This window comes from Cajanus cajan, chromosome 7, assembly GCF_000230855.2.
Source record: "Cajanus cajan strain Asha chromosome 7, NIPB_CcT2T_4, whole genome shotgun sequence".
Lineage (NCBI taxonomy): Eukaryota > Viridiplantae > Streptophyta > Magnoliopsida > Fabales > Fabaceae > Cajanus > Cajanus cajan.
The window spans coordinates 18,531,078-18,549,052 of record NC_138523.1 but is presented as its reverse complement, the minus strand read 5'-3'; the positions used below and the strand labels follow the sequence as shown (position 1 = coordinate 18,549,052).

Genomic DNA, 17,975 nt, shown 5'->3' with positions numbered 1-17,975 from the left:
TTTGAGGTTTAAAGTAGGTATTCTAATATGATTTGATATACATGTATGTTGATATGCGGATAGATGACCTTAGGGATCAATTGGTGAATGTCGTGTGGTTAGTGAGATTGATCTTAGGGTGTGATATGATCATATTGTAGTTGAGGGTGGAGATATATCCAAGATGGTTGTATGTTAAGTTATCTAAGTATTACTATTTTATTTTATCTTATTTTATTTTATTTTATTATTTTCTTTATTGTATGAGATAAGTTTTCTAGTTCCTGTAAATTCTAGTTGAGGTAAACATGGATCTGTCTTTGGTAGAAGTTGTGTTTAAGTGGGAAGATATCTAAGCCAGTTAGTGAGGATAAGAGTTTTATGAGGTTAGCTTATTATTATTGGAGATTTATTGAAGAAATTTCTAAGATAGCATTGCCCTTAATTACATTCACTAGGAGGAGTATTGTCTTTATGTGGGATAGTGAGTATGAGAGTAGTTCCAACTCTTAAGGCAAGGTTGACTAGTGTTAATATTATTGGATTTTAGTAAGCCTTTTGTGGTATATAGTAGTACTTATAAGATGAATTTGGATGCATTGTTGATGCAAGAAGGAAAGATAGTAACTTATGTTTCTAGGCAATTGAAAATTCATGAGAGGAACTACCTTATCTATGAGTTAGTGGTTATGATATTACATTAAGATTTGGAGACACTACTTATATGATTCTAAGCTTGATGTATTTAGTGATTGTTAGAGTGTTAAATATATTTTGACCAAAGGAGATAGTTGGAATTTCTTAAGGACTAGGATTTTAATCTCATTTGCTATCTAGGTAAAGGAAATGTGGTGACAGATGCCTTGAGTAAGATGATCTTTCATCTATCGTTTTGATGATTTAAAGGTTAAATTTGATTGAAGAGTTTAGAGATTCAAGCTTGATTTGTGAGTTTACCCTTAGAAACATTGAATTGAGTATGTCGAAGGTGACAAGTGAATTAATGGACGAGATTAGAGGAGCCTAAGAGTTAGATCCTTTCTTAGTGAACCAAGTGGAGAGGATTGGTAAGGGTATAGATAGCCCTTTTCGAGTGGAAGTTGATGGTGTTTTGTGGTTTCAGGATAGAATCTATGTGTCTAATAATCCCGAACTAAGGAAGGTGATCTTAGAAGAAGGTAATAAGAGTACTCTTAGTATTCACTTAGGAGCTATTAAGATGGATTAGGACCTTAGGAGGATGTATGAGAGTGGCGTAGCGGAAGCGTGGTGGTCTAAGGTGAAGAGAGGAGTAGAGGAAGTTGTGGACTCATGTGTAGTATTCCAAAAGTCTAAGGTGGAACATTAGAAAGTCAAATGCAGGATACATATCCATTTTTATTGCTTCAGGTAATTTCGGGGACGAAATTTTTAAAAAGAGGGGAGAATTGTAACACCCCGAATTTTTCTACTAATACTACGAATAATTATTATTTATTTTTGTATTTATGAAGATTATTTTCTTATAATTATTTTGATTAAATAAATGGGTTTGATTGAATTTTTAAAGGTTTTTAATAATAATCATTTATGAAAATTATTTTGTATAATATTATTAATTATGATATTTTGTTATAATTATTATTTGAATAAAATCATATTTTAAATTGTATTGATATTTTATGTTAATTTGATATATATATATATATATATATATATATATATGTTATTTATTTATTAATTAATTAATAATTCTGGATTTTCATAGCCCCGGAATGGGCCGTTCCAATTTGGGAACGGGCCGTTCCAACTCGAGCATGCATGGGTAAAATTTTAACCCAGAACGGGCCGTTCCACTTTGGGAACGGGCCGTTCCGGATGTGGTTTTAAAGAACAAAGTGTTGACTCAGAACGGACCGTTCTGGTTTTGGAACGGGCCGTTCTGGGAGAGGCTTTTGTACATATTCTATATGCCTAGAACGGGTCGTTCTGGATTCGAAACGGGCCGTTCTGGCCAAATCCTGATACCTATAAATGCGTTCTGGCACTTCAGAAAAATGCATTTTTTCACTTTTAACATTTTTCTTCTACACTTTCTGGAGACCAAGGGGAACTCGGAGGAGGAGATCCTGCTTCAGTTTCAACCCCTATTTATCGAGGTAAGGGGGGAGTGAGAAACCTCTTGTCTTCTTAAGTACTGCATTGATAGAATTTGCAAAGTTGGCAAGTCCTTGTATGATTGCTCCCAAATTCGAAAAACAATTTTTATAGCCTTTTGCTTTGCCACCTAAGCTTTTTTGTAAGATACATTATACACCTTAGTACTTCTAATGTGTGAAATCAATATTGACACCAGTGTTGATGGATCCTTCTTAATGATTTATAGTATATTTGTATTCATCATCGTTGAGCATAGTTAACAATGATCTTGACACAACATTGGTGTTGCACATGTATAATATCCTTGAAGTTTTTGAAGCTCACAAAAAGAGCTATATCTCTCAACTGTTATTCTCTCAGCCATTACTTTACATAGCCAAGCACAACCATGAATGACACATTTAACAATGAAATATGTTTGGTTTGATGTCGACGACACCTTGAAATCAACATGGTTAGTGATGTGGAACTCCTTGATAGCGGACAAGCATGATTCTTTGTTGTGGAACCGTATCCAAACAAAGAGAGATCATGTGCCTTCATACAAAATGTTTTGCGCTCCAAGACATGACAAAATTCAGTCTCGACATCCATTAATCTATATTAGGTTATGCATGTGAGCATGGGGATTGTACACATATTCAAAGTTAGAGGGACTTACTTGTTGGGTCTTGTTGTTTTCATTATTATTGTCATCATCGTCATTCTCATTGTTGTCATTAACAAAATGCAAAAGCACATTATCTTCATTATCACTAAATACACCGACAAACTCATTGTGTACACCAAGCTTTCATCTTCATGTTGAGGTGGTTCATTGGATTGGAGTTGATATGGTTCTTTGGTTGGGTTTGCCACCATTCGTTTGGACTAATATGGGTTTGTGTGTAATTTAAGTCAAATATTTGGGAGCTTAATAGTTGACTATAAGAGGTTAAGGCTAGTATCTTAGTATAAGCAAATATAGGTTGCTCCCAATTGTTGACATTAACTTTAGGAATGGTTAAAAAAGGTTTTGCTCCACATGATTCATAGGTGGATGTGGGATTAAAAAAAGGTAAGGGATGAGAATATGGTTGTTCTTTTGTCAAATTTGAAGAAGGAACTTCATCAAAGTTTGCATACAACTCAAAGCATGTTAAGGATTTATGTTTAGCGTGGGTGTAAAACATTTCTTGAACCTCATTGTTAATAATGAGTTTCATTGCATGGTATTGCAAGATTCCATTACCAATGCTTAAGGGAAATCAATATAAGATTTTGACAATCTTTTGTGTTGGCCCAGGTTGGACCTTTTGGTTGATCTTTCTCTTTAAAATCTTAAGCGAGGTGTCCCTCTTAATAGAGAAAACCTTGGGATTTTTGCAGTTGAACTTGACCCCATGAGGTGATTATGTGATTTCACTATTGTAGTAAACATACACAGAGACATTTATAAAAGACATTGTTTTGTGTATGGAAAAAAATGAAAGTGTTCAAATGTTGTAAACAATTAAAGTAGATCTAGTTTTTTGGTCGTGATTTTTTGAACAACCACTACATGTTTATTTATAAGGAGAAAAATAATGAAGAAAGTCACATGTAAATAGTATCCTCAAGTAAGGATAGACACGTGCATGGATGTTTTGATGCAGTGTCATCAATGGCATATAAGGACAGACATGCAAACAGATGCTCTAATGTTGTGTCATCAATGGCGCATAAGGACAAGCATGCACACAGATGCTCTAATGTTGTGTCATGAATGGTGCATAAGGACATACACACAAATGCTCTGACGCAATGTCATGAATAGTGCATAATGACAAACATGTGCACAAATGCTCCAACGCGATGTCATCAATGGCACATAAGGACAGACACATGCACATATGCTCTAATGTAATGTCATTAATGGCGAACAAGGATAGACATGCACACAAATGTTCTGATGTGATGTTATCAATGAATGACCTTTGATAGCACTACCATAAATGGATGGCGAAGATCTATCCAACCAAATCAATGACACAAATATGCTGATACAGTAATCTAATGGATCATATTCCTTTGCATAAGAGACAATTTCTCCAAAAATATGCGTCCATTGCTCAAATGTTGAGTTTAACACAATCATAGCATTATCTCTCCATATATCTTCATTATTGTATTGATTTTTTTATTTGTATATGTACATGTCCTTATTACAAACCTCATTTAATCATACTTATATTCAACCCCCTTCCAAATCCTTTGATAAAACCATTGTTAGAGAGAGTTGGGTTTGTTAAAGCTACAAAGATTAGGCACTTCAAGATTGATCATTCTCTAATCATGTCTCTTGTGGAAAGATGGACGATAGAAACTCACATTTCATCTTCCAATGAGGGAATACACAATAACTTTACAAGATGTTACACTACATTTGAGAATAAAAATTGTCAAGAGACCTGTTACTGGATCTAGTTATTTAGATTGGAGTGAATTGTGTGGAACTTATCTGGGCGTGGTACCTCCAAAATGAGCATTCAGTGGGTCCTTAATCAGATTAAAATGGTTACGACAAAACATGCTCATTTACCAACGGAACCTATAGAGTTCTAGAAAGAAGCTTGTTGTAGAGCATACATATTGAGCTTGATTGATAGGGTACTAATGCCTGACAAATCAAGCAATAGAATTCATTTAATGTATTTAAATTTGTTGGCAGATCTTGTTCTTGTTGGGTAGTACAGTTGGGGTTCAACATGTTTGGTGACATTGTATAGAGAGTTGTGTTGTGCAATTTATCCAAACTCTTGCATAATGGGTGGGTGTGTAACTTTGTTGCAATCCTGGGCATGGTATCACATGCATTTCATTACACCAAGGGTTAATCATGAATCGTCATGTCCACTTGTAGTCAGGTAAACACTAATCATTCACTATGCTATATGTACACATATATCAAATAGACTAAAATGTAAATGTATGTGGCTAGAGGAGGTGGATGAAGGTTACAACATACTAGAGTCCCTCATGGTGATGTCATTTGATATAGATAAAAAAATTTGACCACATGACTCAATAATAGATTAGAAAATGTTGTGTTTTACTCAACTTATTTATATTGCACTAACTAAGGGTTACTCTTTACAATTCTAGTTGATGCCCTGTATAGGTTTAGAAAACATTTTGCCACGCGTATTGCATTTCATAAGTCTAATATGTGGACAACTTGTACTACTTTAGCTTATTTTTCAATCATTGGATGACAACAAACGAATAAGGTCAAACTACAATTTTAATTGTGTCAAGATGTTTCGGGTTCACCATAAAATTTGGATTATCTTCACTAGATGGACATGAAAGAAAACCATTACACAAATTGGGCTGAAACACTGATGCAATGGCTCAATATTTGGATAGGCGACAACAAATCTTAGTGGGGACGCTTGCCCAAGATCCTCTCATGCATATATGAATACATGAAATGGTATCGTGTCAATTCAATTCATTTTCTATCTATATAGCAATAATTACATGATCCAATAATTGAACGATACAAAACATCGTGTACAATAAATAATTTGGACTATCATCAAACTTTCTCACTTCTCTTACATGAGATGAGTTTATCAACAACTTGTTTAGTGTGAATCTTGGAATGCTAGAATCAACTCAGACTTTATTTTTGTAACACCCCAGTTTTTATTTCATTTTTATTTTATTTTATTGAGGGTATTTTGGTAATTTTTATAAATGTATAGGGTTGATTTAGTTGCTTGGAACGGGTTGTTCCGGAATTGGAACGGGCCGTTCCAAATTACCAAAATGAATGTGAGTTAGTAGTCCAGAACGGGTCGTTCTCAAGTTGGAACAGGCCGTTCCAGACTATTAAAATTGCCTATAACCCTAAATGGGAACGGGCTTGGAACGGGCCGTTTCCAAAATATGGCCATTGTGAGTAATAAATGCACACGAGAACGGGCCGTTCCGAATTTGGAACGGGCCGTTCCGGCGAAGCCTGATGCCTATAAATTGAGCTATCTACCACTCTCAAAAAGCACACCTCTCACTTTCTAATTTCTTTTCTTCTGCTCTCTCTTCTTTTCCTCTACTTTCTGCTTCAGACCGAGGGGAACCCAACGAGGGAGACCAACCAGATCTTGTGTAGGTTCAGCTTCTACATATCAAGGTACGGGGGAAAAGGGGATTATTTGTATGTAGAGTTACATGAGAGAATTGGGTAGAGGAAGAGTCCCTTAAGATTATGAGTAATTTTATAATTATTTTTGTTTGGAGAATTATTGGTCTTATGTGATTCTGTATGAATTTAGGATTATGAATATATATTTATTTTATAAGAATGATGATTTGGGAGAGAGAACGAAATTATAGAAAAGTGTCTGTGAGTTAGGTTTTGGAAAAATTAGATTATTTCTGTTTGAGAAATTGATGATCCCATTAGATTTTGTATGTGTTGAGGATTAAAAATATATATTTAATTTGTAAGAATGATAATTTGAGAGAGAGAACGAAACTGTAGAAAAGTGTCTGTGAGTTAGGTTTTGGAATAATTGGGGATTTTACCATTTATGTTAAGATTATATTAAATTGGTAATTCCATATATTAATTTATGAATGTTATTCTTATTACTTGATAAGAATTGATGATCTAGATGTGAATTGCCTGAAGGGTGTGTAAACCCTTATTTTGTTAGACTTATTTATTGTGTATGTGATATGAAATTGTGTATGTGGTATGGAATTAAGTTATGAGATGAGATGTTGTGTGGATGTAAATATGATTGTGATTGTGGTTCCTCACATCAATGACCAGGGATGGCACGGCCCCTGGGTATGTGATGCTATAGGGAGGCGTGACCTTGGCATGGTGTGGGATGAGTAAGATAGTTAACATGTATCACTTATGTCAAATATGGCAGCCCTGACATAGGGTTAATTGCAAGATTTGTGTGGATTGTGATGTGATTGTGGTTCCTCACATCAATAACCAGGGATGGCACGACCCCTGGGTAAGTGATGCTACAGGAAAGGCGTGACCCTGACATGGTGTGGGATGAGTGAGGCAATTAACCTGTATCACTTATGTCAGTTGTGGTGTGGCCTTGGCATAGTATTAATTGTAAGATTTGTGTGAATTATAAATATGAAAATGATAATTTTAATTGCAAGATTTGAGATGAATAGGTGTGATTACGAATTATGATGTGAAAATGATGCATGATTGATAGAGTTATGATATAGAAATGCTTGTAAATATTTCATTATGTAATGAGATTACATTGTTGTGTGTTTGTATGTGCTTTACATATGGATGTTTTCTTTTCTTACCGTACAAATTGTGGATGTTTTAGGTGAGGAAGATCCGGCTACGAGTGACATCTAGAATGTCAACAGTTGAATTGTGGGTATGCTCTGATATTGTGACATCGGGGTAGAGGATTTTTAGGACATAGATTTTTATATGGATTTGGAATTGTAAATATTATTTTTGAAAATAATTTGTAAACTCTTGTGTTTCATTTTCTAAATTTTTATTATTGTGGTATTGAAGAACAATTTTGAAGATTCTCATGTGAACCCTTTTACCGAAATTAAAAAAATTTATTAGTAAGTTTTCATTATTACAATATATGTATTAGGGTAGTAAGGGTCTCACAATTTTCGAAGTAGGTACCCAATTAGTGTTCCACCAATTCACTAGCAAGAGCTAGTTAGCTTTTCTACATTGTACAACACCAATTGTTCAAATTATTAATCACTATCTCCATTTTCGATCAATTTAAATTCCCAAGAGGATATGCATTGACAACAATTAACAATTGATGATGAATAAAATCAAATCCAACAACATTGACAACCACATCGGAATCTAGAAGGTAGTAGACAATGTCCACAGTGTGAAACTAGACACCATTGTGACGACTAATCATTTTTATTAACATGTAATTTTAATTTTAAATTTTAATCAAATAAGATGTATCATCATTTTTCAATTTAATTAACATTATTTGAGCATAAATAATTAAGTTAATTATGGGACTAGTTATTAAAAGTTTATACAATTAATTACTATTTACTTAGTTATAATCACAATCTTTATTAAAATATTAAATTAATTTTAAAAATATTATCCTTAAATTAATTAATGAAATTAATATTTTTTTTATAAAAAAGCCTAACATTAATATTGAAATGTTATCCTTAAAATAATAATTTTATTAACTAATTTTTTCATTACCTTTTTATATTTTAAATTAATTTAATTAATTTTAAGAAAATTTAAACTTATAAACTAAAATTAAAAATTAAAATATAAAAAAGAAAAATAAAAGTTGCTTTAGAAAATTTCCTTTGAGAAATCAGGATAAAGAGGGTGCAATGCTTACAAGCACACTAAAATGTGTTATTTTGTAATTTATGCTATTGTTATACATAATTTATTTTTTTTAATAAAAAATAAAAAAAAAGTCTTATTATAACCCATAAGAGTACTTTTTTTTATGACAAGATTAACATAATTTGAAGCACCGGTTAGTTGTGACCCCACAAGATTGCAATTGTGCCTGCTCGTGTAGAAGCTAATCTTTTGTTTTGCTTTGTGTCTAAAATTGCAGTGTTTTGATTTGTTGTGTTCAGCTCCGCATTGAGCTCTCACTCTCTCCAACATCACATCGTGTTCCCTCCATAATCGCCCCTTTGAATTCTCCTACACTTTTCACCAAGGCCACTACGCCCCAACCTTTGTTCTTGGGATTTTCCAAACACTTCCACTCAATTGGGTTGCTCCATCACACTCACAGATGCTGCTCAAATCTTGTTCCCAAGAGACCCCAGAGACCCGGTTCCATAAGGGTCTGTTTGTTTCTCCTTAAAGTTCCAATTTTGATTCCTTTGTTTGTGTTTCACTGATAATAAAATGATCGGTTTTGCTAGTCTTTTGGTTGGGAATTGAGAATTGGTAGGATGATGGGAGGTTTTCAAACTGATGCTTCCTGTAATGTTGGAATAATGGGTTGGCTTTGCATGTGTAAATAATGAATGTCAGGAATGCTAATTCCTTTGAACATGTTTCACTTCCTGATGTCCATGACTTTGTGTAAGGACTAAGGTTAGATGGATTTGATTCTAAAGAAATCGATGGCTGTGGTTGGTTCTGTGATGCTGACCCAACTATGTTTTTCATCCTCTTTTATGTTTTTTCAATTTTTTTCTTTTAGAGGTTATTAATCTAGCACTTTAACATGTACTTTTCATTTAATGACACAAGGCAATGATGGTACTGATTAGTATGATAATGTTAAGAATAAAATTTAGATACAGAATCATAAGTATTGTAAATGAGTTAACATTTGATGAAATCATTTATACATACTTCGAAGGTGAAACTTGAATTCTGAATGGAGAATCACATAAACAGCACCTGTGGTACTGCACCTATGTTTTTTTCGAATGCTAATGATAAAAGGTGGCATGTTGTGGTACCGATAATTGCAGTGAAGTGGGGTCCAGTTAGTACTAATAGCAGTGAATTGCAAGGTACAATGAGGTGCTAGTAAAGAAGTAATGAATATGAACCGACAAATACAGCGATAGTGTTAGTTGATTGTGATTGTCACTATGTTGACTAGATATAAATTAATAAATGTGTTTTGGGCTTTTGTTTATTATTGTATAGACATTGCATCAATTGATCTTGGATAATTGGGTATAGAAAATTTCAATTTAGCTGTAATTGCAGCCATTTATCATTTCATAAGTCGCTTCAACTTTTTTATAACCGACTTAAGGACATTTTTTACCTTACTCTTGGTTTTTATATGAAGTTGTAGTCTACTTTATCAGTTTAAAATGAAAAGAATGCTGGCAGGCCTGCACAGGAGTTGGAGCTGCTGGTTCCAATCGTCCATTTGCTAACAAAGTTTTAGATTTGAAAGATGCTTGTTGGAGATTTTTAAGGCCACATACTATACGTGGTACAACACTAGGTTCATTGTGAGGAACTTAATGACTTCCTATCAACTGTTTCTTGCAGTTTCATGCCAACTATACTTGTCCGAAGTTCATCGACTCTGTGTTTACAGTGCATTGGTGGCAAGAGCATTGATTGAGAACTCAAATTTGATAAAGTGGTCCCTTTTGTTCAAAGCCTTTTCTGGTCTTTTATACTCTTTTTCAGGGTAAACAAACCTTATTTACCTATAGCAGCAGGAGATCTTTTTGTCTGATCTGCATGGTTCTTAGTTATATTTTTTGCAATTACCAGTTTATCTATTGTGGGGTTAAACTTTGGGCCCTTCATTTTTTCTCTTTACACACTTGGCCTTTTCTTGGGTACCATCTATTCTGTTCCTCCATTTAAAATGAAATGCTTTCCTGTTGCAACATTTCTTATTATTGCCACAGTATGATATATTCCCCTTCCTCCCATTTTTTCAGTACTAGCAGCAATTTGTCAATCTGTTCTCTTTTTTGGATTGATTCAGTTATCTATTAAATTTAAAGTATTTGTTGATATAGTTAAAAAGATTGATAGAAGTGGCTTATGCAGGTAAAGGGGTTTCTCCTCAACTTTGGTGTCTATTATGCCACTAGAGCTGCCCTTGGACTTACATTTGAAATGGAGGTGGGTTAGGGCTTATTATTTTGTTGCTTCATATCTATAATTGGTCATGTTAAACAACCAAGCTCATGGGTCGTTGATGTTTAAGTAGAGGACTACTGAAGAGTATACTAACTATGAACTTTTGATGTTTCGACGAAGAAAATAATATAACCAAAAGAATAAAATATCTAAGGTAAAGTTGCCAAAATGAAGGCACCTGTGATTTTATAACAATGACAATGCTAGAAGGTCAAACTCCACCTTCAAGTGGTCGAGTCAGTCAATTCTGCCTCTGATCAATATAGATTATGCTCCCCTAGTACAAATGAATGAACATTATAATCGTGTTGGCTTTTCATCCAATATTAAGTGTCTGGCTTATACTTTGGGAGCTTATTATACATTTGTTCTTGTACTCTAGTTGCAGTTCTCCTATGGTTTTCATCACAACCTTTGTAACATTTTTCGCATTGGATATTGCTATAACAAAAGATCTCCCTGATGTTGAAGGAGATCACAAGTAAGGTTTGTTATCCAGTACCAGTTGTATACACATTGCAGTTCATTGATCTTATTTATTTATCTGAGCTGCTGATATTGTAATTCACTTCTGGTTCACTAAATATGCATTTGTGTATGTACATATAAGTATTATGTGGTGTGCCTGTGATAGTTTAATACATTATTAAGTCCCTTAACTTTTTATAAATTTTTAATTAGGTCCCCCTAAACTTTAAAAATTTGTAATTGGGTTCTTAATCTTCTACATTTTTGTAATTGAGTTTCTAGAGTTAATTTGTGGTGGCTTGAAATTGTCATAAAAGTAACAATTTGTGGCAAATGTACTAATTACAGGAACTCAATTACAAAAATTATAGAAGCTCAAGGACCCAAGTACATTTTTTTAAAAAAAATAAAATTCAGGGACGTACTGATATATTAAATTTAAATCTATATATCCGTGTGTACATAATCTGCTTCCACCCTTATATTTGGTTTTGAATTTAATATGGATTTGCATGGCATAACTAACTTCAGGTATCAGATATCAACCTTTGCTACCAAATTAGGAGTTCGAAACATTGTCTTCCTTGGTTCTGGAATTTTTTTGATGAACTATATTGTTTCTGTTTTGGCAGTAATTTATATGCCTGAGGTGAGTATAAACTTGCATTATGTGTCAATCACTTACATATAATTCGTTATTTTTTTTCTTTACATGAAAACAAAATCTTATGTATGTTCTGCAACTGTTAACAGTCTTTCAGGCGCTGGTTACTCATACCTGCTCATACAATTTTTGCATTAAGCTTGATTAACCAGGTTTGTTAATTGCATTAGTAACTGTTAAGGCTGTTATTCTAGCTTAAGTGGATTTTCATAAATATTGTTCTTTTCATGTAATCCAATTTTTTCTTCACCATCCATCTAGTCATACCATTACTCTAAATAAAATATATTCTTAATCATTTTCATAAAATTTGTCTGGAGAAATGGGGCAAGCTATTGAGTTCTGTGTTGTCTGGAATTTCTGCCAAGTATGACTTGGATACTTGTTGGAAGTTGAGATTGTTTCAACTGTCATAATAAAATATTTTAAAGTCTCTGCAATTTTCTATTTTTCTCGTAAGTTTGATTAAATGTTAGTTATTTGTTCAAAAAAAAATCAAGTTGATCTTTAGGCAAGTGAGCCTTGCTTTTTAGCTTAGTCATGATTAATGAGTGTTTTTGGCTTTGCACAATGAGGGGCTTCATATCCTTTCTGATGGAGGACCATCCATGGAGCTTCATGTGAGACACATCACTAGGCCAATGGCTAGGAGATTGGAAGAGGATAGGGAAGTCAAAACCCTAGAAGACATGCTTCTCAAGATTAAAATACACTAGTCACTCTCCTAAGTTTTAGTAGCCTAGAATTTATTTTTATGCCTATTTTGCCCTTGTCTTTGATTTTCCATTTTGTACCCTTGTATTTTGGGGTATGTTAGACATAGGATCTATTTTACTTTTATTTCCAATTTTACCCTTGTATTTTGGGGTATTTTAGTCATAGGATTTATTTTCTTTTATATTTTTCATTTTACCCTTGTATTATGGGGTGCTTTAGATAATTAGAGTTTTAATTTTTGGGCTAGGGTTTTAATTAGGAGGTGACGTAATTTTTGTGGCTATTGGACCTATTTTTGGTGTTAGAAAGGCTTAGGTCCAAGTGGAGGGCAAAGGTTGCATGGTCTTATCATGCACCTAGATGTAGCCTAACTAATCCCAAAGATTCCATCCTTGGTCACCAAGTTGCATCTAGGGTTAATTTGCATTTCATTTGGTGTGCATTTGGCTTGTGAATTTCGGCCATGCACTCTCCAAATGCAACCCTAGATGCCTCCCACTCCTATAAATACCCTAGGCTATGATCATGTAAATACTTTGGATTATATGAATTTGAGAGAGCATTTCTTTGCCTCAAATCCTATCCTTAGTCCCTATGTTAACTTCGGCTAACCACCTTCATTCTCCACCCTTGGAGAGTGAAACCCTAGAGTGGCCTCCATCTACACTTGGAGTGAGCCAACCACCTTTGAGCACCAAACACTTCCGCCACCCCTCACTATCTCACGCCTATCATCCTTTGTCCACATTAAACATTCCATTCCCTAACCTTTGATGAGCCTAGACCTTGGGCAAGGTGACGTTTCTTCAAGATGCCATTATCAACCATGGAAGGGAAGTCTCCATCACTTTCTATTCGTATTTAAGTTCTTGCTGTAATACTTTCAAAATGTGCATAACTGTGAAAAACTAAAGTATAACATATTTGCCTTGCTCCCTTTCATGTGTAAAGTTGCAGATTTTCTAATTTTAGCCTACTATGTCTGGCTTAGTTCAATACCTTGCTTTCATTTATGATTTTACAACACATGTTCTTGAAGAATATGAAATGTAGTCTTATATCAGTCTTCCATTAGCAGACACTTTATGTGATTGTCATAATTTAATTTTCTAGGACAGTGTTGGGGAGGGGGAATTTGGGGCAATAAAAGAAGATTTTATTAAGAAAAAATGAGGAAATAGAAAGGAATCATCTCTTCTAAAATGGAGAAAAAAATACAAAAATTACTAGAAACTAGACTCAAATGGTCTCCCCAATACTTGGTCTATATTATAATAAAATCTCTATTAAATTAAAACTCATGAGCTGAAACATACAGGGGCTAAGAAAACAAACCTATCCCTAAGAAGGTGTGTATATGTAGACAAGCTTGTTGAATCATTTAGTGTAAATTTCTTGGAAATTTTGCACCTTTGCTCTAAAAGTTAGTGTTAGTATGTTGTCTGAGAAATTCGTGGACTGCCCAGTGTCTACTTTCTGATTTTAAGCCCAAAAATGACAAATTGCTCATAGACAAGGAAAAGGAAAGAGAAAAATCCTCAAAACTATTCCCCCTCCCATCTGACTGTATAGGTTTACCTGTTTTCATCTTTGAAATATTGGATGACATAAGATATAAGTTATAATCTATTGGGATCAAGGCTACAAGCCCTTGAAGATATCTTTGGCACCATAAAATGTATTTTTCTCTGTATACAATATTCTTAAGATTATGGTAGCCTCGTATGTTGATTGGAGTTAACTAACTGTTTAGATACAAGTTAAAAGTATTTTTCACAGCATCTCTACCAGAAAAAGTTCTTTATTTTCAGTAGAGAAGCTATCAAGTGCATTTCTAAACTTGTATTCAAACAAATTCTATATATGCTTGTTGATATTACTAAGCAAAACATTTCCCACTATAATGTTGTGGAGATTTTGTCTATCCCATGCACTATGCATGCTTATTGGAACCTAAGTGCTATGCAGAAGATTCTTGTCTAGTGCTTTCTCATTTTTGTGTTTCTTTTTCCAAAATGCACACAAGTGGTTGTAAAACTGTAAAATAGCCATGACTTGTTTTCTTATGTTTCAGACACGGATATTAGAACAAGCAAATTATACCAAGGTAATCTATTATATCTCTTATAAGAAAATAATTGTAGCAACTTATTAATTATTTTTAATGCTTAGATATTGGACGTTGAGTTTTGTCTCTTGTAACATAATGACTACTGATGACATGAATCAGTTCAAATAGTGATCAATACCATAAATCTTCTCATGGCATAATAGTTAATGTCACAACTTATTGCTTGGTTAAATATTTGCAATGTGGCACGGAAAGAATATGTTAACCCAATTTGTGAAATGAATTCCAAGCTCATGATGAAGAACAAAAGTTCTCAGTCACAGAAGAAAAACTTAATAACACTAGTAAACTAAACAAAGATTGGCATACACATGAGGCTTTGACTAGAAAAATAAGCACAGCCACACACCGTTAAATGCTCATTCTAGAACAGTAACTAATATTTTTGTTCCATGGTTCACTTGACTTGACAATCATAATAAGAATCCTTCACAGTGAAAGAAAGTTTCCTTGTAAAAGATAATAAACTAATTACCTGAGTATAATAGCCAGTATCTGGTGTTCCATCAGGATTAAGTGTCGAAACAAGCACCATAGTAAGCTTCTGACCCACTTTCAAAGGATATATCTCAGAATTGATGTCTAGGTGCATAAACATGTCAAACTTTTCACTTGTTGCTTCAATACGAGTAACTTGAGAAGAGCATAACATCCAAGTGTTAGAATGAAACACATGGAACAAAGTTAAAAATGCATCTAGTAAGACCAAATATTCATGTCCCCACAAAATGGAACGCAAATAAAAACAGACGAACTTGAATGGAGTATTTGGGTAGAGAATTTTAAGACATAATTCGATTTTTTTAGTGAATCTAAAAATTTAAAAAAATTGAAAAAAAAATGTTTTTGCAGGGAGAAAAACATTCTAGAAATGAAAGTGAAAAATCCTAGACATGATGATAGAACATCAAAGCATGGCAAGTTAATCAAAACAAATAAAATATGAAGAGAGTATAGGTGTTGAGAAAAAAAACGCACTTGTAAATAATAATACCTTTAAAGAATAATTTTTTGTCATCAGGGTTTAATTTTTCGACCCTAAAGATATCCTCGAAGAGATTATTCTCCACCATGACTGAAACAGAACGAGTTATCTGAAGAAAAAAAAAGACAAAAAAAAAAATTTGAATTACAAAGATAATTTCGTATGCAAGATGCGAGGGAAGAGATTAGAAGAACAGAACCTATGTTTGTTCGTTCACTACAGTATTATGCGTAGGATTGAGACAGAGTAGAGTAAATGTAAAGGGTTCGAGAATAGTTTTCGAATACTTTGGGCCTTACTCTTAGGCCCATAAATTAAAAGAAGAAAAAATTGGGCCTGAGACCCATAAGTTGAAGGTTTCGTTTATCATTTACCTTTTCTTTTTTAATGAAAAGGGGGAAAATGAGGTTGGATAAAAAAGAAAATAATGACAAAAATTTTAACTTTTAAATCAACTAGATTTACGTAAAAGTTGGTCAGCGCTATATAAGAGGCTTACAATCTCAAGACTTTTACTTTAGATGAACTTTTAGGAGTTCTAAAAGTTTATTTGAATAACAAGGATCATCTTACGGCAAATGATTATTTTGCTCTAAGGATTGGTGAAACCAACTAGAGGAGAGACAAAGGCAAATCTCTGAAGGTTGAATCTAAGCATAGCAGCTATGATGAAAGTTTTGAAAACTCCCTGAATCTCTCATATCCAACAAGTTTAAGAACATACTTAAAGAAGGACAATTACAAGAAACATGTTCAAGAAGGCAACAAATAGGTCATTTACTATGACTGTAAGAAAGTTGGACATATGAAGGTTAAATGTCCTACACTTAAAGGGATGGACCAAGAAAAAGAATGCCAAGAAGAATTTGATGGCCACATGGGAGGATTTGGACAATAGTTGCACCAATAGTTTAGGCGATGAAAATGTTAACATACGTCTTATGGTAAATACAGACGATACAAGATTAGAAGTAAATTCTGACTCTAATTCTTGTCTTTCTGATTATTCTGATGAAGAGATGTCCTATGAGACTCTCCTGACAACTCTCACATGATCACCCTTGAGTATAAGAAATTTTTTTTAAAAATGTAAATTATTACAAGAAAAAAAATGAAAAACTTAAGAATGATTTATCAAACGTTACTAGAGAGATTTAGACTCTCAAAAACAAGATCATAAGGAATGGACTACTTGAGGTTATAATATTGTAAGCTAAAAACGTACAACTTAAGAATGATCTTGCTAAATTTGGATATGGGTCTTCTAAAATATGCTTCTAAAGAATAAGAGATTTCCATCTAGCAAAAGTGATTTTGGGTTTGAATTAGAATATGGGACATCACACTTCAGACCTAAGACTATTCTTTGTAACATTTATCGAAAGAACCATCACCTTTTTAATAGGTGCAAAACCAAATACAAATAGAGAAGCAAGTCTAAGGTCAAGGGTACTAACAAAGAAAGACCCAAAAGATTTGGGTGCAAAAATCTCAAATAATTCATGTTGCAAATATCCTTGGTGGGAAAAAGAAAGGATTCACATTGGTACTTGGACAATGGCTACTCATGACATATGACGAGAGAAAACTCTATGTTCCTAGACCTCCAACCACATGAAGGAATAGTCTCGTTTGAAGGAAGTGGCAAAGGAAAAATCAAAGATATATGTAAAATTGGTAAAAACTTTATACCTATTATTAATATTGTTTAATATGTTGAAATGTTAAAGTATAATTTTCTTAATATAAGTTAATTTTGTGATAGTGGATATATTATTTTTTTTTACAAAGATTCATGCATAGTCAAGTAAGATAATGAGTCTATGTTTTTTACTATCTATAGAAAGCATAATCTTTATGAGATTAATCTAGAAGATTTGAGAAAAGAGAATGTAACATGATTGATCTCCAAAGAAGATGAAAGATGGATTTAGCACAAAATTTTTTTGAGCATATAAATTTAAAAACATACTTATAAACTAAATAAGAAAGGGTTGCAAAAAAATTTCTTAGAAAACTTGTCTTCTCTATGAAACCTGTCAAAAAGGGAAACAAATTAAAACTTCCTTCAAATCTAAAAAAGTTATTTCCACTGGTCGACCTCTAGAACTATTACATATGTATTTGTTTGGTCCATGAATTGTTTACATCATAGTGTTATAGGGACTAGATGAATTTCTAGAAATAAAATAGACAAACAAGGTAAAGTGGTCAGAAATAAAGCTAGATTGATAGCATAAGGCTACAATCAAGAAAAAGCTAC

The 17,975-nt window shown here is 33.4% G+C and overlaps 1 protein-coding gene across 1 annotated transcript in view; it reads left to right on the top strand.

Moving 5' to 3' along the window:
* LOC109811626 (putative homogentisate phytyltransferase 2, chloroplastic) overlaps positions 1-16,062 on the top strand; it is a 74,039-nt gene extending 57,977 nt beyond the window's left edge. Inside the window, exons 3-4 of the mRNA XM_083059409.1 lie at positions 11,747-11,864; positions 11,969-16,062. Of these exons, the coding sequence (XP_082915535.1) occupies positions 11,747-11,864; positions 11,969-12,040 (190 nt within the window). The 3' untranslated portion in view covers positions 12,041-16,062. The remainder of the gene's footprint in view (positions 1-11,746; positions 11,865-11,968) is intronic.
* The last annotated feature ends 1,913 nt before the right edge of the window (positions 16,063-17,975 follow it).